General features: G+C 37.1%; 1 protein-coding gene across 4 annotated transcripts in view; it reads right to left on the bottom strand.

Moving 5' to 3' along the window:
* ARFGEF1 (ADP ribosylation factor guanine nucleotide exchange factor 1) overlaps positions 1 to 24,165 on the bottom strand; it is a 144,647-nt gene that overhangs the window by 31,582 nt on the left and 88,900 nt on the right. For all 4 annotated transcript variants that reach the window (XR_004026210.1, XR_004026211.1, XM_003274798.2 and 1 more), the window contains exons 19-23: positions 23,433 to 23,584; positions 11,734 to 11,862; positions 10,306 to 10,464; positions 9,914 to 10,064; positions 4,521 to 4,611 (exon numbers count right to left, since the gene is read on the bottom strand). Coding sequence is in view for 2 of the 4 variants with exons in the window: in XM_003274798.2 (XP_003274846.1) it covers positions 4,521 to 4,611; positions 9,914 to 10,064; positions 10,306 to 10,464; positions 11,734 to 11,862; positions 23,433 to 23,584 (682 nt within the window). In the remaining 2 variants the exon portion in view is untranslated. The remainder of the gene's footprint in view (positions 1 to 4,520; positions 4,612 to 9,913; positions 10,065 to 10,305; positions 10,465 to 11,733; positions 11,863 to 23,432; positions 23,585 to 24,165) is intronic.

The following is a 24,165-nucleotide window of genomic DNA, read 5'->3' as shown; positions in this document are numbered from 1 at the left end:
CTATTTTTATGTTTTAAGGGAACAAAAAATTGGGTACTCAAATGAGTATTTTTTATCATTTAGTTTAGTAACAAGTGTAGTCTGGATGTTTCTCCCTCCCCTCCACCTCTACTCCATGTGAACCAGTTTGCATTTAATATTATTATTAGAGTAAGTATCTACTGCTGTAATTTTATTAGATTTACAAACCCCGGATAGATATGAGATTCTAAGAATAAGAAAAATATTAATTTGTAAAACTAATAATTGGCACACTACAGATTCTTTCCTGATTATTGTCTAGCATTAAACAAGTTCTTAAAATGAAAAACTTGACATATTTTTACCAGTAAAGTATATTGATTAGGAAGTTCATTTACACTAAAAGTGATTTAATATAACCTTGCAAATAGTCTCAGTTTACCCAAGAATTGGCCAGACCACTTTCCTTACGGCATTCAAATGTTTGGAGTTAAGCTAACACTGCCCAGCTTTGCCCATTTTTCTTTGCTGAGCTCTTTTTTTGTTTCAAAGTTTCATAAAAGATTTCAGCATAAACACATTAGTCCTCCTTTTTTAAAGTCTGCATTTTAACCCATATTCTGGGTTTGTAACCAAGAGTTTGACGTCACTTTCAAGAAGGATGACATTCCTCAACTTAGAATGCACAAAATAGGATTTGCATGATAAAAAGGAAAATTTTAAAGGCAGGAGCAGGTCACAGTAGTCATGGTAGTAACAGTAATAGCTACAAATCACAAGATAGGTTCTTTTCTAGTGTAATATCAATATTCACTCATTTGATAATCACAAATTCCTTATGAAGCATGTACTATTAAACCCCCAATTTTATGAACACAGAAACTGAGGCACAAAAATATTTAATAACTTCCTCTAAGTCACAGAACTAGTAAGTGCTAGAGCCAAGATTCAAACCAGGACAGGGTGATTATAGAGTCTATCCTATTAACCACTTTTCTATACTGCCTCACACTTACCTGAGCAAAAGGTATACTCAACCCTTTTTTCCTACTATCACAATCTAAATGTTCTGAGTACATCATGATTTTTTTAACCCTAGTGTCCTTGCATGTCTGTCTATGTATCCTGGCAATGACTAAAAAACAATACAGGAAAAACTGTTTAGAAACTGGTAACATGATGACTCAGAATGTGAGGTCCTGCTAAAGAAATGTCTTAAGATTTTCTATATTGTTCTTGTCAGCAGAATGAAGCAGTAATTCCAAAATCTGGCAGAAAACACAATCTGGGGGCAAAAATCAAAAGTAATATGGCCCCACTTAATCCAGGGATTAGACTGGACCCAGAAATTAAAGATATACAAAGTCTACAGAGCTCTCACAAACAAAAATGAAAACTGCCAGACTATGAATTTGGTCAGCTGATTTTTCAAACTAGAGGTATTCTCATGGAAGGCAATGGCCGTAAACAACCATGAATACAGTCAAAAGTAGATAGTATAGGAGAACAAGAAAAGGCACACAAACAAAAACAAAGAAAAAAAGAGTTTTTAACTGGGAAGAAAGCAAATGGCAAACAGTAGAGGGGTAAAGAAAGAACAAAAGCAGAGATGGAACCACAGGGAAGGGAAGCAATAGATTCTGAAGGTGTTGAAACAATGGAGAACAAAGGCAATAGGAGAGAGAACTATCATCAGCAATAAGACCGGTTCTGTGGACTGTTGTGATGGTGGAAGGTTGGGGGAGCATCCATTCTGAGAAAGGGCATCCCGATTCCTACTCACTTCCATAGTCTCTGAGGGGGTCACTCTATTTCTAGTAATGCTCCGCTAAAGATAAGCCATATGGTAGAGCACAGCAGTCTGTGGGGAATTTAAAGTCAAGCCTTAATATTAAGGCAAGAGAACAGAGCTGTGTTTCATAAAATCAGCCTATGAAATGGTTTCTACATTTTCCATAGAAAAAGCAAAGGACAGAAGCACAAGAACCTTGTTTATGAATATTAAAAATCATGTGCTTTTTAAAAAACATTAGAAAAAAAACATTGGTAAGATTACTGCTTCCTCACATAATACAGACACACAAAAAAAGGTTGGCAAAACTTTTGCAGATTCTGGATCAAATCAATTTTTAAACTGTATGCAACACACAAGCAGCCTATATTATTATACCTGTAAAAGGTTTTTTCACAGTGAATATATTAGAGGTAACATTTATTTCTTAGGCCTAAATGAAAAGTATTTATGAGCAAAGGAAGTTGGGATGAGCTGTACATATTTTCTGATAGGTGAAATATTCCAAAGTGTGAGGTGAGCCAGTTCATAGCTAGATCTGGTATGTATAAAAAAACCACAAAGAGAAAAACTATGATGCTAAATAATCGTTTTTTAGCTATTAAAAATAAACCATTCATGGACAAAGTCTATCTCCTGCATAGTTTAGTAATATTCATTATGAAATTGGTCTAATTTAACAATGCATAAAAAATCCTATCCTAGCAAATGCTAGAGGATCAGTTATTCCCAGATTGAATGGCCCAATATTCTTCTCCTATATTCTAATAATACAAGATTCCTAACACAAAAGTAGATATTTAGAAAATTTTATCACCTTAAAGTCTGTAATAAAATCTTATTCTTTTCTCTGTTGGTTAATAAACCAGAAGCTATAAAGAACTAAACATACAAAAATTATTTTCTTCTTTAGTTCCTGTACTTGTAATAACAGGTTATGCAGAAAAATAGGCCTGAGGACAGGAAAATGACTGTTTGCTGGGTAAGTACAGAACTCCCCAGATTGATGCCTGACACTATTTTCACTACTGTCTTGACTACCACTGAGTTGGGTAATGGACCAAAGTTTGAACATAACGATATGAAAATAAACTCAGATATTCAAAAAACATTTAATGGGAAAGTGAAATGTACCACTTAAGAATAATATAACATTATAAGAGATCAAATATATAACTTTCGGTGTTTTCACTATAAGCAAAAACTTGCAATACTGAGGTTCTGTATAAAATTTGATATTGGATTTATGTTTTTAGAAGTATCTGGCAATGACAAGATTGTGATGACAAAGTACTAACAAAATTTATGCTAAATCTCCTCTGAAATAGCATAAAGTCTTAAAACAGAGAGGTAATTTCAAATGAGTAACATGTCCCTCTGTAACAAACAGTGGATAGGAAGATAAATTAGAACTGGATGTGGTCATATAAAGTACATTATAAAAGCAGAAATAGTAGGTAAAATGCTGAATCATGCCTGAATAGATTCTCAAAATGACAGTGAAGATGATTTTTCTGGAAGGCAAGAAAATCATTGACAAGAAAGCTAGCTAGGTAGCAGAAGGGCTATTACATAGCTCTGCAGTAGTACATGCAGGCTGAAAGGTGGAGAGGTTAAGCATGAATGCTTATTACACAAGCCTAGTTGTGGGAATGAACAAGTTATTTAATCTTTTTCTGTCTCAGTTTCCTCATTGTAAATTGAGGACAAGAATACCCATCTCATGAGGCTACTGAAAGGATTAAATGTAAAGTGTTTTGCAAGTGCCTCATCTGTTGCAAGCCTTCATGTTTGTTATACAGCAGGTATGAGATAATCTTTCTTCAGTCTTCACAAAAAAACAGACAAATGACTCTCCTCTTAAAAAAACAAACAAACAAACAAAAAAAAACGACAGCAAGTAGACATTAAGAATTCAAGGAAAAAGTTCCATGAGTACTTCCACGGTCAGTGGCCACTGAACATTCTAGTTCTACCTGTACTTAGAGCAAAAAGTTTTATCTGAAGCAAAGTAAAATAATGGATCAGCATGAGTTTCTAGACTATCAAGGAAAGATTTGTACAAATTATGTTTTTGAAAGTTTCCATCACAAGTGGGGGGTGCGGGGGCGGGGAGAGGAAGAAAAAGAAGAAACACTGTTGTAAAATGTTTCAATTTTGGGGGCATTTCTCTAGAAAAAGCTAATCTTCAAAAGAACAATAGGAGATATTGTTCTACGTGCTAGGCATTTTAAAATTGGAAATATTCTGTAGTAAATAAAGCATACTATGGGTTTTCTTTTAGAAAACAAACTAAAAATGGGGAATATGTGGTGATGTGTATAATATATAAATTCTGAAGTCCTTTCCAAAAAAGTTTATAATAATTGCCAATAAAACCTTTCATTTCATCCATAATGCAGTCTTTATTGTGGACCCAGAAAAATAAACTATACAACATTTTCAAATAGGGATAATAAGGGGAATAAGTTTTCTACAAGAAAATAAAACACCTGTATTTTTTTCCATCAAGGTTACCATTTCCTTAATGCCCATTATTATCTATTGTAACTTAAATTTTCATACTGTTTATCATCTTCTTATATTCTATGATCCAAAAAGTAAAATTATAGGTATTTCATCATCTGAATCACAGCATATCACAATATAATTTTATATTACTTTAGAAAAATGATTTTGGCAATAATTTTTTTCTTTTTACCAACACCTAAATGCTACAGAACTGAAACAGTAATCATCTGAAAAGGGAATAAAACGAATACCTTACCTATCTACAGCAACAACAACACTCTGAGAACTGGTTTCTCCAATGGATTCCTGAATACTTGCTATCTGTTTCCAGTCCACATTTCCTCCAACTACCACATATAAAAGAGAGTCATTTCAGTTTGAAAATAATTCAGTAGAAGAATACACTTAACAGTTCTAAAACATACTTCTGAAATCAATTGCTTTCCTAATAAAAGAATGCTTCAGGTGAACAGTTCTTTTGGCATCAGTGACATTAACAAGGCCAAATGTGCAAATGAACTTTACTAAGTAGTATACAACACATGGTTATAAGTCACAAACTATGTCTGTAAAGATCACACAAAGTAGGGGCACTGTGAATTTATATCACAAAATTATAGATATTAGATATAATTTCCCTTAATGTTTAAAGAAATGCAGCACTAATCCCAGTTCCAATGATACCTTCTGAGGATGATCCCAACTCCAAAAATTTAGACTTCCCTTGTCATTTAATCTCTAGTCCCCTATTTACAAAGGTCAGTTGAAAATTCTACCTGTATTTTCTAACAGGTAATTGAAAAGAATCATTCATCTTTTTCCTTGAAACTGGTTCCATGTGTTGGAGAGGAGAATAACAATATTCCCAGTCTTCAAATTCTTAACTTCAGAATCACCTTTGATATCCTTCCCCTCTTCCACTATCAATATTCAACTAGTCACTAAATTTTTCTTCTGATCTGTTTTTCATATCACCTGTTCATTTCCATTCCTACCTAGTTCTGGCCCTCATAATCTCAGTCCTAGATTACTGAAACTATTTCCTGACTGATTTCCCTGCCATTAATTATTTCCCTCTTCAATCGCTCTTTCCTCCCCCTGCCAGATTATTTCCTAAATCTTCTCCTTCATTTTGCTGATTGATACTTACAAGATAAAATATAAACTCTTTAGCCTAGCATTTAAAGCACTTCCCTTCAACAGTCTAGCCAAAATGTGCCATCCCTCAACTATCTAAAACTTACCTACCAAGACTCAATCTGGGTTCTCAATGAAAAGTTCCTCTCTATTGTTCTCATCTGCCTTTGAACTAAGCATTTACTTGCTAAGTACTACTCAAATCAGAATTACTTTCATACAGTTTCATATAAATTATTTCAGGTGTGTTAATGTTGCCTTCACAACCAGATAAAAAGTTTCCTAAGGTTAGGAATCAAGTAATACATATTTTTGTACTTTCCTACCTTACTCAAAATTAAGTCCAAGGCAGGTGCTCTACCAACACTTGACCTGAGTGACCAAACACTCAATAAATGCCCCTCTGAATGCAAACATAACAGATGATATCATTTAAACCTGCTGAACTCAAATTCTATTCTAGGAACTGAATGATGTGGAAAAGATGTAACCCCTGTCCTCATGGAGTTAATAATTTACAACAGGAGAGACAGGTATGTTTATAATGAACTTCAATGCAATGTAATGATTACTTCATGGCTGAAATGAACTAACTACATAGAATAAAAGTTTGCTAAACAGAACTAATTTCAATAGGGACAAGAACGGGGTGTTAGCTCATAGAAAGGCTTCACATATGATGAAATATTAATTCAACCTGGACCTAGAAGGATAACTGTAGAAAAGGAAGGAGAAAGAAAAGCAATTGAGACAGAGGGGCAGCTATATAAAGTAATGGAAACATACAACCGTACATCGTGTTTTCACATACTTGGTAGCATAGCCATAATGAAGGATTGGCAGACACCAGGAAGAAGAGAAAAGAACAGTAGTAGGAGATAAAGCTGAAAAGACAGACTAGAAAAGAGAATGTGAAGAGCCTTGACTCTTAGGTTTAATGTACTACTTTCGAAAACAGGGATCCGTTAGATCCTTTAGAAGACTAATATGATCTAATCTATTCCAAAAGACAACACTGGTAATATCTGGAGAACATACTGAAATAGGAAAAAATATTGAAATCAGAGAGATAAAAGTCTACTCCTATAATACAAGTGAACAAGAATGAAAGCCTGAAGTAAGTGACACAGTATTGGGGTGGTAGGGAAATAGTGTCAAGGCAAACTTGACATGCACAGCATGTTACAGGAATTTTACAAAGAAAAACCTATGAGAAAAAAACAATGCCAATCATGAGATAACTTCCTTTGTGCATCAACAGGATATCCTTTCCACAGAGGAAATATATATGTTCTGTGGGGAAAAAATACATGTGTGTATATATATATATATATACACACACACACACGTGTCAAAATATGTCCTTTATATTTAAATATAATTCAAAATCATTAATAATAATATTTAAAGGAATCAAAGAATATAAAAAATGTCTAGGAATCCTAAGAACCCATTTCACAAATATGTGAAATCCCTTAATAAGAGTTCCAGTTTTGTCAAACAAATTTACTCAAAAGCACACAACACAAGAGAATACGGGTGTTAGCTCAAAGAAAGGCTTCACATATGATGAAATATTAATTCAACCTAGACCTAGAAGGATGGTTACATAGAAAAGGAAGTAGAAAGAAAAGCAATTACAACAGAGAGGGCATATTTAGGTTAAATAAGATTTTTTAAACTATGTGTCATGAATACTCTCTGAACATTTATGTGACAAAGCCATTGAATTTTTAAATGTTAAGATATCTCTTGAAAGACCAGCATGCAGTCCAGGTGCCATGGCTCATGCCTGTAATCCTAGCATTTTGGGAGGCCGAGGTGAGAGGATCACCTGAGGTCAGGAGTTTGAAACCAGCCTGGGCAACATACTGAAATAGGAAAAAAACATAGTGAAAGCCTGGGACAGGCTTTTACTTTGGTAACTTTAATTTAAAAAAAAATTGAGCCCAAGAGTTCAAGACTGCAGTGAGCTATGACCGTGCCACTGCACTCCAGCCTCAACAACAGAGTGAGACCTCGTCTTCAAAAAAATAGAAAAAAAAAGAATGCATATAATTCAAATCTAATAATTATCTACTATGTATTCTTAATAACTGAAAGTTTCATATTTCCAAAAAGTGAAAGTACAGACTTTTTTACTGTCAGTCAGAAAGTATGATAAATGTATACTCAACTCGGTCAACTTGGTTACATGGAATACTCGGCAGAGATACCATTAATAAAAGAGGATATGGGCGGGCACAGTAGCTCACACCTGTAATCCCAGCACTTTGGGAGGCCAAGACGGGCATATCACATGAGGTCAGGAGTTCAAGACCAACCTGGCCAACGTGGTGAAACCCTGTCTCTACTAAAACAAACAAACAAACAACAAAAAAAATTAGCTAGGTGTGGTGGCACATGCCTGTAATCCCAGCTACTCAAAAGGCTGAGGCAGGAGAATCACTTGAACCCAGGAAGCAGAGGTTGCAGTGAGCTGAGATCGCACCACTGCACTCCAGCCTGGGTGACACAGTGAGACTCTGACTCAAAAAAATAAAAATAAAAAGAGGATATTAGTTTAAAATATATATATCCACTGTATATGCAGACTAAACTGGCTTGACTGTACCACATCTTCTTCTAGCTTAAATTCTGATGACAACATTCTGCTCCAGAAAGCATCTGCTGTCTGACCTAGGTAGGCACAGGCGGACAAGCGTAGCCATTTGCCACATGGGTTGGCTGGTAACCAACACGATGGCCCAACCAGAGAGCTCTGCCCAACAGGAGCCAAGTCAACAGACTAGCTCCTTCTAGGATGTGGATTCAAAAGGAGCATGATGAGTCAGGAGTGAGTAGAGAATGGTGCAGACCAAAAAGAGAAGTACATAACAGAAAAAATCTAAATAACGTATAAAATAAGTGTTACTGGTCTTGAGAGTGGTCTGGAAGCCTGAACTGTTTTTCATTTCATTTCTAGGCCTCAATGTGTGTATCTTTCTGTAAATTCCCTTTTTCTGAAGGGAGAAGACAGTTCATCTTATATCCTTGCAACCTAAGTAGCACAGTACATGAATTAATTTTAATTCATTTTCAAGTATACCAGTAAGTATTATCAGCAAGTATCATTATTTCTCATTTAACTAAAACTTCTAGAAGATATCCCACTGGTGTTTTGTTTTTAGTGTAACCTAATTCTGTAGTCCTACTTGCCAAAACTCTGGCCCAGCAATTAACACCTGTCATTATTTTGGCATTCCCACACTCTCTAGGTCTTTTCAAAGTTACTGAACCAATCAGTGCACATTCACTTCCCTTGCCTGAAAATAGTTTTCATCTGTATCTCATGTTACCCCATGGAGTAATTACAGTTCTAATGTACAGAGGTGGGCTTCCAAGTTATGTAAGTCCTTGTGCAGGTGCTCAGGTAGTTCTAAATCTTGCTGCTAGATCACCAAGGTACCAAGTCTACACCTGCACCTCTCAGACCTTACAATACTATAGCATCTATGCTATCATGGAGGGACAGACTGCATTGCTAGCTGCTTCAGTTGATTACCACTGGGAATTAGTTTTCCCCAGTCCAACTTGAAGCCATATCGTGGTCCTGGTTTTTAATTCTTTTCCTATCGATCCTTTATAAAGTTTGAAATTCTTTTGGGGTTTCTAAGAATTTTTACTGCTAGCAGCAACAGAGGAATCACTAAAAGATATGATTCCTGCTCTAAGTAATGTGTCCAGATTGGTTGGAGGTGGGGGGGGTTGGAGAGAGAATATCTAGAAACTTCTAATATACCAACCATTATGCAAAGTCCAGTCATATATATTCTTATTTAATCCTAACAATCCTATGATTAGATATTACTTTTAGTTTGCGAAGGCAGAAATTGAATCTCAGCGAACTAAAGTAACTTACACATAATAAGGAAAAAATACAGAAGAATTCAAACCCAGAAATACTTAAGGTCAAAGTCTAATAAGCTCTGCTTCTTCCCTGGTGGAACTTCCATTTATGACTAAAAAATGTATTGCTTTTCATTCTTCTCTATCCATTTTCGCTAATGTTTTCTTTTGTTCTACTGGGTTAAATGTGGAAGTTCCTGGTCATATTGAGCGCATGGGGAGCCATGGGGAGAGGTTTCATACTGGCAGAAAAGTCTGGTTAGGCCTGCTCATTGCCTTAACAATTCTGAATGTGAATGCTTTCTCCAGTTGCCCCAACTATTACCTGATACCAGCTTTCACACATTCAAGTTACCTGCTTATTCTTAAAAGCAGGTAATTTAAAAACTCTACGCACTGTATCCTTCTCCAACAACCAGAGAGAAGCCTGAAACTAAGGGTCATTTAATGTTGCAAACCAGACCAGGCAAAAAAGATTTAGTTCCTTAGTCATCTTGCTTTTTCTCATAAGGTTAGACAAAAGGCATTTTATCTTCTCCCTCTAATTATATTTCATTACTACAATAAAGTGACTTATAATGAGGAAGTTAAAAACAATTTTTGATACTTTGTAAAAATTCTCACCTAGCCCTAAACCCACAAATTCATCAGGAGCCTGATCTTTTGTTCCAGTAAGAGATCCTTCTCTGCCTCGCACTGTTCCAGAAATGTATCGAGGTTTCACTCCAGTTCCTATAAGCTGTGCCAGCTCCAACTGACTGATGCACTTCAGAATCTTAATTACAAAAAGGAAAAAAAAGTTAAATTCCATGTTAAAAATATCTTCAAAAAGATTTAAATATATGCAGCTAGGATTTAAACACAGACTACATTACAGATTATTTTAAAAAGCTAAATGTACTTATTCGAAATGTACTAATTTTCTCCCCAAACATTTAGGCATGTCAATGATGGAATATTTAGCATTAGCTCATTTTATAAACCAAACTACAAAGTTGCAAATAAAGTGCTTATACCTCATGCCATGAATTTCCTAAATAATTTCCATCTGTATGAGCCACTGTGATAAGTGTTTTTATTGTGTCAATGTTCTTCTGCTTCATTTCAGTAATACCGGAACTCACTGTGAGTAAGGTAAATCTTGCTAGTGCCTGGACATATGCATCTCTCTCCAGCTATAAAAAAGAGAAAAGTATATTTACACAGTTCTAAATAGAGCAGATTGACTAATTTCCCACCAACAAACTCTGTTTACTTGTTCAGTAAGTTTTTTTTTTTTAATTTATTTATTAATTTTTGAGACAGAGTCTCACCCTGTAGCCCAGGCTGGAGTTCAATGGCGCAATCTCGGCTCACTGCTACCTCCGCCTCCCAGGTTCAAGCGATTCTTCTGCCTCCGCCTCCAGAGTAGCTGGGATTACAGGTGCCCACTACCATGCCAAGCTAATTTTTTGTATCTTTAGTAGCGACGGGGTTTCACCATGTTGGCCAGGCTGGTCTCGAACTCCTGATCTTATGATCCGCCCGCCTCGACCTCCCAAAGTGCTGGGATTACAGGCGTGAGCCACCATGCCCTGCCCTCCTTTCCCTCTCTTTTGCCTATTAAACCTCCACTCCTAAACTCATAAGTTCAGTAACTTGTAAGTTTAGTAAGTTTTACTTGTCATGAATTATATATAATTCCACAAAAGTTTTTTATTTTCATCCATTTTAAGATGATGCATGAAGCAGAAAGGACATACATTTCTAAAATCCAAAGGCAGTGGTGGTGTCAAATTGAGATTTTTTTAGTGATAACCAATGAATTCATACAGTAAAAAAATTCATTAAGCACTTTTGTTTTGAATACTATGTAGATTAGCAAAAACATGATTTATACATTTGCTCATTTTCTCCACAGCTACGCTATACTTTTTGCAAGCCATTAGCATTTATAATTAAATGTTGAATGAATTTTTCTTTTTTTAGAAGAAAAGTTCCTCAAAGCATATAAATTACTAGAAAGGACTTCTTTCATGAAAATTATGTATTCAATATTTGTATGTCTTAAAGATAACCTGTTCTTAGGCTTAAGTTATGAAATCATATAAAATATATACATGCTTGTATATAAACTATGATTCAATAAGGTATTTTATATGTTTAAACAAGATGTTCAAATTAACATAGGAATTCAAAGTCTTGAAAACTTTTTGTATAATCTTCAATAGAGAAAAAAAACTGTAACCAAAGTTATAATGATAAACTTTAGACAGATCAGTATAGAACTACTCCTTCTATAACAGCTTCTCAGAAGCTTAAACATTAAGATTCATTTAAATTCCATCATAAACTTGAAATTAGTTCTTAATGTCACACATAAAAAATTATTGTAATTTAAACTACTGTAATGGCATAAGTAATTAATGTTCCAAACTGGCTACAAAGACAAAATTCTCTGTTACCTGAATGCTGAAAATGCATGCAATTCTGATTGCACATCTTATACCTTCCAGGCAAAGAGAGGCTACTTCAGTATCATCACAATCTTGTAGACCCACACTGAATGCAGCCAGAAAAGGTGTCCAAGCCAACTACAAAAATTAAAAATTGTATTTTAATTAAAGTTTATGATAACACATTAATATTTCTCAAAGCTTTTAGACAATACAAGTTCTGAAAAAAAGAAATGAAATTCTTGGCAATTATCTAGAAAGCTTTCTTTTTTTTTTTCTTTTTGAGAAGGAGTCTCGCTCTTTCACCCAGGCTGGAGTGCAGTGGCGCGATCTCGGCTCACTGCAGGCTCCGCCCCCGGTTCACGCCATTCTCCTGCCTCAGCCTCCCACGTAGCTGGGACTACAGGCACCCGCCACCTCGCCCAGCTAATTTTTTGTATTTTTAGTAGAGACGGGGTTTCACCGTGTTAGCCAGGATGGTCTCGATCTCCTGACCTCGTGATCTGCCCGCCTCGGCCTCCCAAAGTGCAGGGATTACAGGCGTGAGCCACCGTGCCCGGCCTAGAAAGCTTTCTTAAACAAAGGGGGAAAACTATATAGTCCTGCCTGGGCTTGAATAAATGGGAGAGCAAAATAATGCATTCAATAGAGGACCTTAGGCATATTTTAAGAACTGTACCTATAAATTATTCACATCAATTAAAAAATGGAAATAATCAATATTCATAAAAATATTAGTTTTACCCGACTTCAGAACTCCTCTCTCTTTATAAGCTTTGTCTCTTGCAATATTTCACATTCTTTATTTCCAGTAAGATCCTGTTAATCATTTTCCTACTTGCAACAAACAACATTGTTCTCTTTTCTTTAAGCCCATTCCCTGAACATCATTTAGTCTAATTTTTAAAAAATAGTTAAATATTTTACATTGAGACATCAGTGATATTTCTGGTTTCCAGTTGGACAATATTTAAAAAGTAGTTCAATAAAATACTTCCTCATTATACACTGTGGAAGACAACAAATACTTACTGAAATTTTACTATCAAAACTTTGAATCCTGAATGAAGTTACAATATAAAGCAAAAAAGACGCTACTTTTTGGCCACTGAAAATTCTAATAAAATACATAATTTTGAAATGTCTGATGTGAAAGTATTCAACTGCTTTTAAGTGGTCATCATAAAGAAAAACTATATAGCCATAGAGCCATAAAGATGAAAAATGTTTCTATCAGTGCACTAAAGAAATTACAATTGAATTTCTAAAAGATCTATAAAGCATTCAGCATTACTAAGGAAAACAATTACCCAGAGCTTTGTTTCTAAACTTCAGAAAGTTGAGAAGTAAACATTTATAATCTCTAAACAAAGAAACATAAGTCACAGAACCTACGTTCTAGTCTCAGCTCTGCCACTTATTTAATCTCTCTGAACCTCACTTTTCTTCATCTATTATATTTGAACTGCCACTACAGAGAGAAGCTGAGAGAAACATAAGTGCGGTACTTCTAAACTACAAAGTACCATATGACAGCAATAACTTACACACTCTGTGGAGAAACAGTGTATCTATTTGGAAACCTGTGTTATATTTTATACAAGAAGAGATACAAGTGGTTCTTAAGGCAGTGAAAAAAAAATGTTTAACTCCTTTAGGAATCAAAGACAATGATTCCTCCTATCAAATTACAACTGAATAATATCCAGGCAATAGTTAAACTGTGCACTCATAATTGTACAAACCTTTGTGGAACACAGTTTGGCAATACATTAAAAAGTTCTTAAAAATGGATAATATGCAGGAACAAGAGGGCCAAAAAGAGAGCTCCACCAATCATCCCCCATGCAGGAACACCAAATTTAACAACTATCTACACACACAAAAAAAACACCTTCATAAGAACCAAGAAACAGGTGCGCACTCACAGTATCTGGTTTTAACTTCATATCACTGAAAGGGACACTGAAGAGGGTAGGAAAGACAGTCTTAAATCCCAACGCCATCCCTCCCCCATCTCCCATCAGCGGCCCTGTGCTGCAGAGAGAAAATCTGTGTACTTGGGAGAGGGACAGTGCAGCAACTGTGAGACTTTACATTGAACTCAGTGCCATCCTGTCACAGTAGAAAGCAAAGCTGAGCTGAATTGAGCTGATGCCCACCCACAGAGGAAGCATTCAGACGAGCCACAGCCAGACAGGCATCACCCATCCTAGCAGTAGGAACCTGAGTTCCAGCAAGCCACACCAGCATGGACTAAAGTGTTCTGGGGCCCTAAATAAACTTGAAAGTCAGTCTAGGCCACAAGGACTGCAACTCCTAGGCAAGGCCTACCTGTGCTGGGCTTGGAGGCAGTGGACGTGGGGGATACACAACCTACTGAGACACCAGCTAGAGTGGCTAAGGGAGTGCTGGCATCACCCCTCCCCCAACCGTAACTTGTAGCTCCAAAACAGACTCCCTTCTTATACTTAAGGAAAGGAGAGGGAAGAATAAAGAGGACTTTATCTTGCATCTCTAAAACTAGCTCAGCCACAGTAGGATAGGGCACCAGGCAGAGGTGTGAGGCCTCCTTTCCAGGCCCTAGCTCTGATTTCTAGACACATCCTAGGCCAGAAGGGAACCCACTGCCTTGAAGGGAAGGGCCCAGTCCTCACAGGATCCCTCATTTGCTGACTAAAGAGCCCCTGGGCCCTGAATAGCCAGAGTGTGGGGCTCGGGTGAAACTCAGTACATTCCCAGCTGTGGTGGCTAAGGGGAGGGACTCCTTCTTGCAGAGGAAAAAGTAAAGGGGACTTTGTCTTGCACTTTAGGTACCAGCTTGGCCACAGAAAGGTAGAGCAACAAGTGGGCTCTTGGAGACCTTATTCCAGGCCTTGGCTCTGGGATGGCATTTCTGTACCTGCCCTGGGCCAGAGGGAAGCCCACTGCCCTGAAGGGTGAGTCCCGGCCTGGCAGCATTCAAGACAAGCTCACGAGAGAGCCCTTGGCCCTTGTGAACATCAGCAGTAGCTTGGCAGTACTCCCCGTGGGCCTGTGGTGGTGATGGCCACGGGCTAAGGCTCCTTTGCCTGTGAAAAGGGGAGGGAAGAGTGGGAAGAACTGTGTCTTGTAGTTTGAGTGCCAGCTCAGCTGCAGTAGAATAGAACACCAGGTAGATTCCTAAGGTTTCTGACTCATGTCCCTGGCTCCAAGATAGTATCTCTGGACCTGCCTGGAACCTGGGGGGTAATCCAGAGAATTCTTCTGAATCTTATTGAAGACCACTAAGGTGATACCTCCATGAGTCTGCAAGAACCACAGAGTCTGCAAGTAACCCACGGTTAACTGAACTTGGGGTGTCCCCTAAAGCAGATATGGCATGGATCACAATACCCAAGTATATTAGTCCATTCTCAAGCTGCTAATAAAGACATACCCAAGACTGGGTAATTTATAAAGAAAAACAGGCTTAATGGACTCAGTTCCACGTGGCTGGGAGGCCTCACAATCATGGTGGAAGGCAAGGAGGAGCAAAGTCATGTCTTACACAGCAGCAGGCAAGAGAGAGCTTGTGTGGGGGAACTCCCCTTTATAAAACCATCGGCTCTCATGAGACTCATTCACTATCACAAGAACAGCACGGGAAAAGACCTGCCCCCATGATTCAATTACCTCCCACTGGGTCTCTCCCATGACACATGGGAATTATGGGAGCTACAATTCAAGATGAGATTTAGGTAAGGACACAGCCAAACCCTATCATCAAGTCCTTTTGAATACCTAGAAAGCCTTCCCAAGAAGGATGGGTACAAACAAGCCCAGACTGAGAAGACTACAATAAATACTTAATTACTCAAAGCCCAGACATCAATCAACATCTGTAAGTATCAAGACTATCCAGGAAAACACCATCTCACCAAAAGAACTAAATACCAGGGACCAATCCTGGAGAAAGAGATATATGTGACCTTTCTGACAGCGAATTCAAAAGAGCTGTTTTGAGGAAACTCAAATAAATTCAAGGTAACACAGAAGAAATTCAGAATTCCATCAGATAAATTTTTAAAAGGATTAAAATAATAAAAAAAAAATCAAACAAAATTTCACAGTCAAAAAATGCAGGCCAGGCGCAGTGGCTCACGCCTGTAATCCCAGCACTTTGGGAGGCCGAGGTGGGCGGATCACCTGAGATCAGTAGTTTTGAGAGCAGCCTGGCCAACATGACAAAACCCTGTCTCTACTAAAAGTACAAAAATCAGCCAGACATGGTAGCAGGTGCCTGTAATCCAAGCTACTCAGGAAGCTGAGGCAGACAGAATTGCTTGAACCTGGGAGGTGGAGGTTGCAATGAGCCGAGATCATGCCACTGCACTCCAGCCTGGGCGACAAAGTGAGACTCCGTCTCAAAAAAAAAAAAAAAAAAAAAAAGCAATCGACATACTGAGTCTCTCTTTCTCTGTTGTTGTTTTTGTGTGTGTGTGAGGAGCTCACTCTGTTACTCAGGCTGGAGTGCAGTGACATCACAGCTCACTGCAACCTCCATCTCCCAGGATCAAGCAATCCTCCCACCTCAGCTTTCCTAGTAGCTGGAACCACAGGCACAAGCCACTACACCTGGCTAATTTTTGTAGAGATGGGGCTTCACCATGTTGCCCAGACTGGTCTCAAACTCCTGGGCTCAAGTGATCTACCCACTTCAGCCTCCCAAAATGTTGGGATTACAGGCATAAACCACGGTGCCCAGCCCCATGAGTCTCTTAATAGCAGAACTGATCAAGCCGAAGAAAGAATTAGTAAGCGTGAAGACAGGCTATCTGAAAAAAATACAGTCAGAGGAGGCAAGAGAAAAAAGAATGAAGCACACCTATAAAATCTGGAAAATAGCTTTAAAAGGGCAATTCTAAAAGTTATTGGTCTTCAAAGAGGCAGAGAAAGAGATAGAGGTAGAAAGTCTATTCAAAGGGATAACAACAGAGAACTCCCCAAACCTAGATAAACATAACAGTATCCAGTACAAGAAGGTTATAGAACATCAAACAAATGTAACCCAAAGACAATTACCTCAAGGCTTTTTAATAATTAAACTCACAAAGGTCAAAGATAAAGGATCCTAAAAGCAACAAAAGAAAAGAAACAAATAACATACAATGAAGCTCCAGTATGTCTGGCAGCAGACTATTCAGTGGAAACCACACAGGCCAGGATAGTGGTACGACATACTTAAAGTGCTTATGGAAAAAACTTTTACCTGAAAATAGTACATATCTGGTGAAACTATCCTTTAAACATGAAAGAGAAATAATTTCCCAGACAAACGAAAGCTGAGGGATTTCATCAACACCAGACATGTCCTGCATGAAATGCTAAAGGGAGTACTTCAATCAGAGAAAGGACATTAATGAGTAAGAAGAAATCATCTAAAAGTACACAACTCACTGGTTATAAAATGTACACAGAAAAATATAGTATTATAACACTGTAACTGTGGACATGTAAAATACTCTTAAGTAGAAAGACAGAAGACCCACAGCTTTTCAAGACACAGGCAGTACAATAAGGTATAAACAAAAACAACAAAAGGTTAAAAAGTGGGGCAACAAAGTTAAAATGTAGAGTTAATAGTTTTATTTTTGCTTATTTGTTTATGCAAACACTGTTATCAGCTTAAAATAATGGGTTAAGATAGTACTTGCAAGCCTCATGGTAACCTCAAACCAAAAAAACCTATAGTGAATACACAAAAAAATAAAAAGTAAGAAATTAAATCAAACCATCAGAGAAAAAAACCTTCACTAAAAGGAATACAGGAAAGAAGGAAAGAAAGAAGAAAAGACCACAAAACAATGAGAAAATAACAAAATGGGAGGAGTAAGTCTTTATCAATAGTCACGCTGAATATACATAGGCTAAACTCTCCAATAAAAAGATAAATAGTGGCTGAATGAATAAAAACACAAGCCCCAATGACCTGTTGTGTACACGAGACACACTTCACCTATAATGATACACACAGACTGAAAATAAAGGGATGGAAAAAGATATTCCATGCAAATGGAAAGCAAAAAAGAGCAGGAGTAGCTATACTTGTATCAGACAAAATATATTTCAAGACAAAAACTAGGAAGAGACAAAGCCAATATATAATGATAAAGAGGTCAGTTCAGCAAGAGGATATAGCAATTGTGTGTGGATGTGTGTGTGTGTATATATATACAGATGCACACCCAGCACTGGAGCACCCAAATATATAAAGCAAATATTATTAGAGCTAAAGACAGAGATAGACCCCAATACAATAACAGCTGGAGACTTCAACACCTCATTTTCCATATTGGACAGACTTTCCAGCAGAAGATCAACAAAGAAACATCAGATTTAATCTGCAATACAGAACAAATGGATCTAATAGATATTTACAGAATATTTCGTCCAATGGCAGTAGCATACACATTCTTTTCCTCAGCACATGGATCATTCTAGAGGATAGACCATATGTTAGGACTCAAAACAAATCTGAAAACACTTAAAAAAACTGAATATGAAGCCTCTTCTCTGCTACAATGGAATAAAACTAGAAATCAGTAACAAGAATAATTTTGGAAACAATACAAACACATGAAAATTAAAGAATATGCTCCTGAATGACGGTCAATGAAGAAATTAAGAAGGAAATTGAAAAATTTCTTGAAACAAATGATAATGAAGACACAATGTACCCAAACCTATGGAATATAGTGAAAGTAGTACTAAGAGCAAATTTTATAGCAATTAGTGTCTACACCAAAAAAGAAAACCCCAAATAAACAACCTAATGATGTATCTTAAAGAACTAGAAAAGCAAGAGCAAATCAAACCCAAAATTAGTAGAAGAAAATAAAGATCAGAGCACAAATGAATAAAATTAAAATTTTAAAAATACAAAACATCAACAAAACAAAAAGCTGGTTTTCTGAAATGATAAACTTGACAAACCTTAACCAAGACTAAGAAAAAAAGACCGAAGACACAAATAAATAAAATTAGAGATGAAAATGGAGACATTACAACTGATACCACAGAAATTCAAAGGATTCTTAGTGGCTACTCTGAGCAACTATATGCCGGTAAACTGGAAAATCTAAAGGAGATGGATAAATTCCTAGACACATAGAATCTATGAAGATTGAACCAATAAGAAATTCAAAACCTGAACAGACCAATAACAAACAATGAGATCAAAGCCATAACAAAACGTCTCCCAGCAAAGGAAAGTGTGGGATCTGATGGCTTCACTGCTAAATTCTACCAAACATTTAAAGAACTAATACCAATCCCATTCAAACTATTCTGAGAAACAGAAGAGGAGGGAATATTTCCAAATTCATTCTAAAAGGCCAGTATTACCCTGATACCACAACCAGACAAAGACACATTAAAAAAAAAAAATTGCAGGCCAGTATCACTGATGAATATTGATGCAAAAATCCTCAACAAAATACTAGCAAACCAAATTCAACAACACATTTAAAAGATTATTCATCATGACCAAGTGGGATTTATCCCAGGGATGCAAGGATGGTTCAACATACACAAATTAATCAATGTGATATATCATATCAACAGAATGAAAGACAATACCATATGATCATTTCAGCTGATGCTGAAAAAGCATTTGATAAAAACTCTCAAAAAAGTAGGTATAGAAGGAATATTCCTCAACATAATGAAAGCCATACACAACAGACCACAGCTAGTATTGTATTGAAAAGGGAAAAACAGAAAGCCTTTCCTCTAAGGTCTGAAACACAACAAGGATGCCTACTTTCACCACTGTTATTCAACAAAATACTGAAAGAACCAGCTGGAGGAATCAGAAAAGACAAAGAAATAAAAGACATCCAAACTGGAAAGGAAGAAGTCAAATTATCTATTTGCAGGTGATACGATCTTATATTTGGAAAAGCCTGAACACTCTACCAAAAAACTATTAGAACTGATAAATTCAGTAAAGCTGCAGGATACAAAAATCAACATACAAAATTCAGTAGCATTTCTATTTGACAACAGTGAACAATCTGAGAAAGAAATTTTAAAAATTAACCAAAGAAGTGAAAGATCTCTACAATGAAAACTACAGAACAGTGATGAAAGAAACTGAAGAGGAGACCAGAAAAATTGAAAGATATTTTATGTTTATGGATTAGAAGAATCAATATTGATAAAATGTCCATATTACCCAAAGCAATCTATAGAATACCATGACATTCTTCATAGAAATAGAAAAAAAAATTCTACAATTTATATGGAATCAAAAAAGACCCAGAATAGCCAAAGCTATCCTGAGCAAAAAGAACAAAACTGGAAGAAATCACATTACCTGCCTTCAAGTTATACTACAGAGCTATAGTAGCCAAAATGGCACAGTACTGGCATCAAAAGAGTTATGTAGATCACTGGAACAGAATAGAGAACCCAAAAATAAATCCATACATTTAGTGAATTCATTTTTGACAAAGGAGCCAAGAACATACATTGGGAGAAAGGACAGTTTCTTCAATAAACAGTACTGGGAAAACTGGATATCCACATACAAAAGAATGAAACTAGACTCCTTTATCTTGCCATATACAAAAATCAGATCAAAATGGATTAAAAACTTACATCTAAGACCTCAAACTATGAAACTACCATAAGAAAACATCGGGGATACTCTCTACGACATTAATCTGGGCAAAGATTTCTTTTTTTTTTTTTTTTTTTTTTGAGACGGAGTCTCGCTCTGTCGCCCAGGCTGGAGTGCAGTGGCGCAATCTGAGCTCATTGCAAGCTTCCGCCTCCCAGGTTCACGCCATTCTCCTGCCTCAGCCTCTCCGAGTAGCTGGGACTACAGGCGCCCGCCACCGCGCCCGGCTAATTTTTTGTATTTTTAGTAGAGACGGGGTTTCACCGTGGTCTCGATCTCCTGACCTCGTGATCCGCCCGCCTCGGCCTCCCAAAGTGCTGGGATTACAAGCGTGAGCCACCGCGCCCGGCCCTGGGCAAAGATTTCTTGAGGAATACCCCACAAGCACAGGTAACCAAAGTAAAAATGGACAAACGGACACATCAAGTTAAAAAGCTTCTGCAAAGCAAAGGAAACAATCAACAAAGTGAAGAGACATCCCACAGAATAGTGGTTCTCATAGTGCAGCTTGGAGAAGGTGCAATACTCTCCAGCTCCACCATTACCATTACTATAAATAATCTTTGTAAAATTCATACCTAGTAAACAATTTAGAACAGTCATGCCTGCTTACAGGTGTTACTTGCCTGTTAAAACTAGTCTACAGATTGTTTCATGAATGCTTTCTCAAATTATGATAAAGTGCAATAATGTTTGAAGACTACAAGTGACACTGTATCTTGTTTCTAATAAGATAAACTTTTTGTCTTTGCTTTATCTTAAAAAAAGTTTATATCCCTTAATATTATACATTGCATTCCAGGAATATATCATTCATTCTTTCCACCCAGCCAATGTTTATTCATTGAGTACTTAACACAAGCCAGGAACTATGGTCGATGTTGGGAAAAGTGAACAGATGTAGTTCCTTATCTCGTACATGTATATAAATAATGTATATACAGACAGTTCCCAACTTACAATGGTTCAACTTACCATTTTTTGACTTTACAATATATTCATACAACTATTGTTTTTCATTTTCAGTATAGTATTCAATAAATTACATGAGATATTCAGTACTGTAGCATAAAACAGCCTTTGTGTTAGATGATTTTGCCCACCTGTAGGCTAAGGTAAGTATCCTGGGCATGTTCAAGGCAGGCAAGGCTAAGCTATAACGTTCTGTAGGTTAGGTGTATTAAATACATTTTCCACTTAATCAATGGGTTTACTGAGACATAATCCCATCGTAAGTCGAGGAGCACACAAGTCTGTACACAGATAGGAAGACATACAGATAGATGGATAGATAAATCTATAGATATACTGAAGGAAAGGCATAGAATATTATGAATCAGGGACCTAGTTTAGAGTAGAGGGGACAGTGCAGAACTCTCAGAGAGGGTGATATTTATATTTATTTTTATTTTTATTTTTGAGACAGAGTCTCACTCTGTCACCCAGGCTGGAGTGCAGTGGCCTGATCTTGGTTCACTGCAACCTCCGCCTCCCAGGTTCAAGCAATTCTCCTGCCTCAGCATTCAAGTACCTGGGACTATAGGTGCATGCCACCAAGCCCAGCTAATTTTTGTACTTTTAGTAGAGATGGGGTTTCACCATGTTGGTCAGGCTGGTCTTGAACTCCTGACCTGAAGCAATCCACCCACCTCGGCCTCCCAAAGTGCTGGGAATACAGGCGTAAGCCACCGTGCCTGGCTGAGAGGGTGATATTTAAACTGGAAACTACTCAGGCAAAGAAGGAAAGAACATTCTAGACAAAGGACATACCTCATATGAATGCCCTGAAGAGAAAATAATTTAAGATGTTCTAGAAACCAAAAGAATGCTGGTGTGACTGCAGCATAGTAAGAAACAGAAGAGATCTAGTGATGAAATTGGAGAGGCAGGTGGAGCCAGATCACAGAAAGTCTACAGACACTATGGGTGTGTCAGGTTTCATGGTATCATGCAAAGCCAATAAAAAGCTTTAAGTAAGAAGCTGGCATTTCATTTGGTATTTTAAAAAGATCACTTCGGTCTCTATAAATGGGTAAGAGGAGTGAAAAAGTAGACATGAAGATGCCTGTTAGGAGAATGCCGCAGTAATCAGAGGGAACAATGAGGGTGTCTGCAGTAGTGTAGTGGTAGCAGAAATGGCACTGAGGGAAAAGATTCTTAATTCTAGTTTGGAGGATGTGTAAATAAACTACAACAAATCCAGAGAATAGATCATAAAAGCTCACTCTCATCTCGTGATTCTTCATCAACGGTTAGAAACAGTGTATCACATGGACCTTGAAGAAGAGGTAGAAGTAATTACAAAATTTTGGAGCTAAAAGGAAGCACAAGAATCCTGTAGTCATCTTTTACTACCCACACATACGTGTAGTTAAGAATCAGAGTGAGCATCGGATTATGATCTTTAGCCTCCACAGACCACCTTGCCATATGGTCTCACGAACAGGAATATACTTTACCCGCTTTCTCTTTTCAAACTTAACTAGACACTACTCCACTTTGCTACAACCCTTGTAGTATTGCACTGCTTACTCACTCTGGAATTTGGAGAATGAAGAAGGAATGGGAAATCAAATGTTAAAGAGTAAGTATCATTCTCACTAAATCAACCCACAAACACAAATAATATTGTCTTCTGTTCCTTACCCTACTTTCTGGGCCCCAGGCATACTCAGAAGCCTGATGTAAGTTCCTGGGCCCAAAACACTTGAAGAAAACAAGAGCCTCATGATCATTTGAAATGTGAGTTAATTCCAAAGGCTTAAGCATAACTCATTTAGAGAAAATCAGGCCAAGGATTAATGATCATTCTCCAAAACTTTTCTACGCTTAATTCCTAAGATTACACAACTATTAATTACTTATAGTGGGTAACTCTTCTTGTTCTCTTTAATAGAAAATTTGTATCTACTATGTCCTAAATAACATGTTATATGAATTTCACCTCAACATGTCTACACTAATGTGTTATATCACTGTATCTCTTCCTTAACTTAAAAATATTATAAATGTACAGTTATATATAAATGTATACTGCAATCAAACATTACTTGAAAATTCTAACCTTAAACATGGGCCTCACATGCTCCAAATGTGTTGCACTTGTAAAGGGTGCCTGAACATGGCTCACGGCCTCCATGAGTGCTTTAGCTGTCTTGGCCATCTGCTCCATTTCTAAGTTATACAGAAGTCTTCTTTGTTTTTCACTGGCTACATCTGAAACAATAAATGCTATCAGCATTTAAAATATAAAACATTTAAGAATTCTACTTTGATGTTTTACTATCAAATAATAAACACCACCAGTAATTAAAAATAATCCTAAGAAGCAAGACACAAAAGATCCCATATGATTCCACTTATATGAAAAATCCAGAATAGGTAAAATCCATAGAAATAGAAAGTAGACTGGTATTTTCCAGGGGCTGGGGGTAGAGGGAATAAGGAGTAATTGCTTGATGGGTTTGGAGTTTCATTTTGGGATAATGAAATATTTTGGAATTAGAGGTGGTAGTTGCACAACACTGTGAATGTACTAAATGCCACTGAATTGGTCATAAATGACTAATTTTATGTTCTATGAATTTCACCTCAAAAAAAAAAATAATTCCTAGACTGGGAGTCAGGAATAAGTGGAAAACCTATGAAAAGGGAAATGAGTAGGTACAACTGTCAGAATAAAATTACTAGGGAAACAACCCAAATATGGAATGGGGGAAGAGCAGAAGAGAGGTAAAATGCAATGGCATCTGGCTGGGAGTGGTGGCTCACGCCTGTAATCCCAGCACTTTGGGAAG

Source organism: Nomascus leucogenys, chromosome 16, assembly GCF_006542625.1.
Source record: "Nomascus leucogenys isolate Asia chromosome 16, Asia_NLE_v1, whole genome shotgun sequence".
Taxonomy (NCBI): domain Eukaryota; kingdom Metazoa; phylum Chordata; class Mammalia; order Primates; family Hylobatidae; genus Nomascus; species Nomascus leucogenys.
Note: the sequence above shows the minus strand (reverse complement) of the source record. Positions and strands in the feature narration are given on the sequence as shown.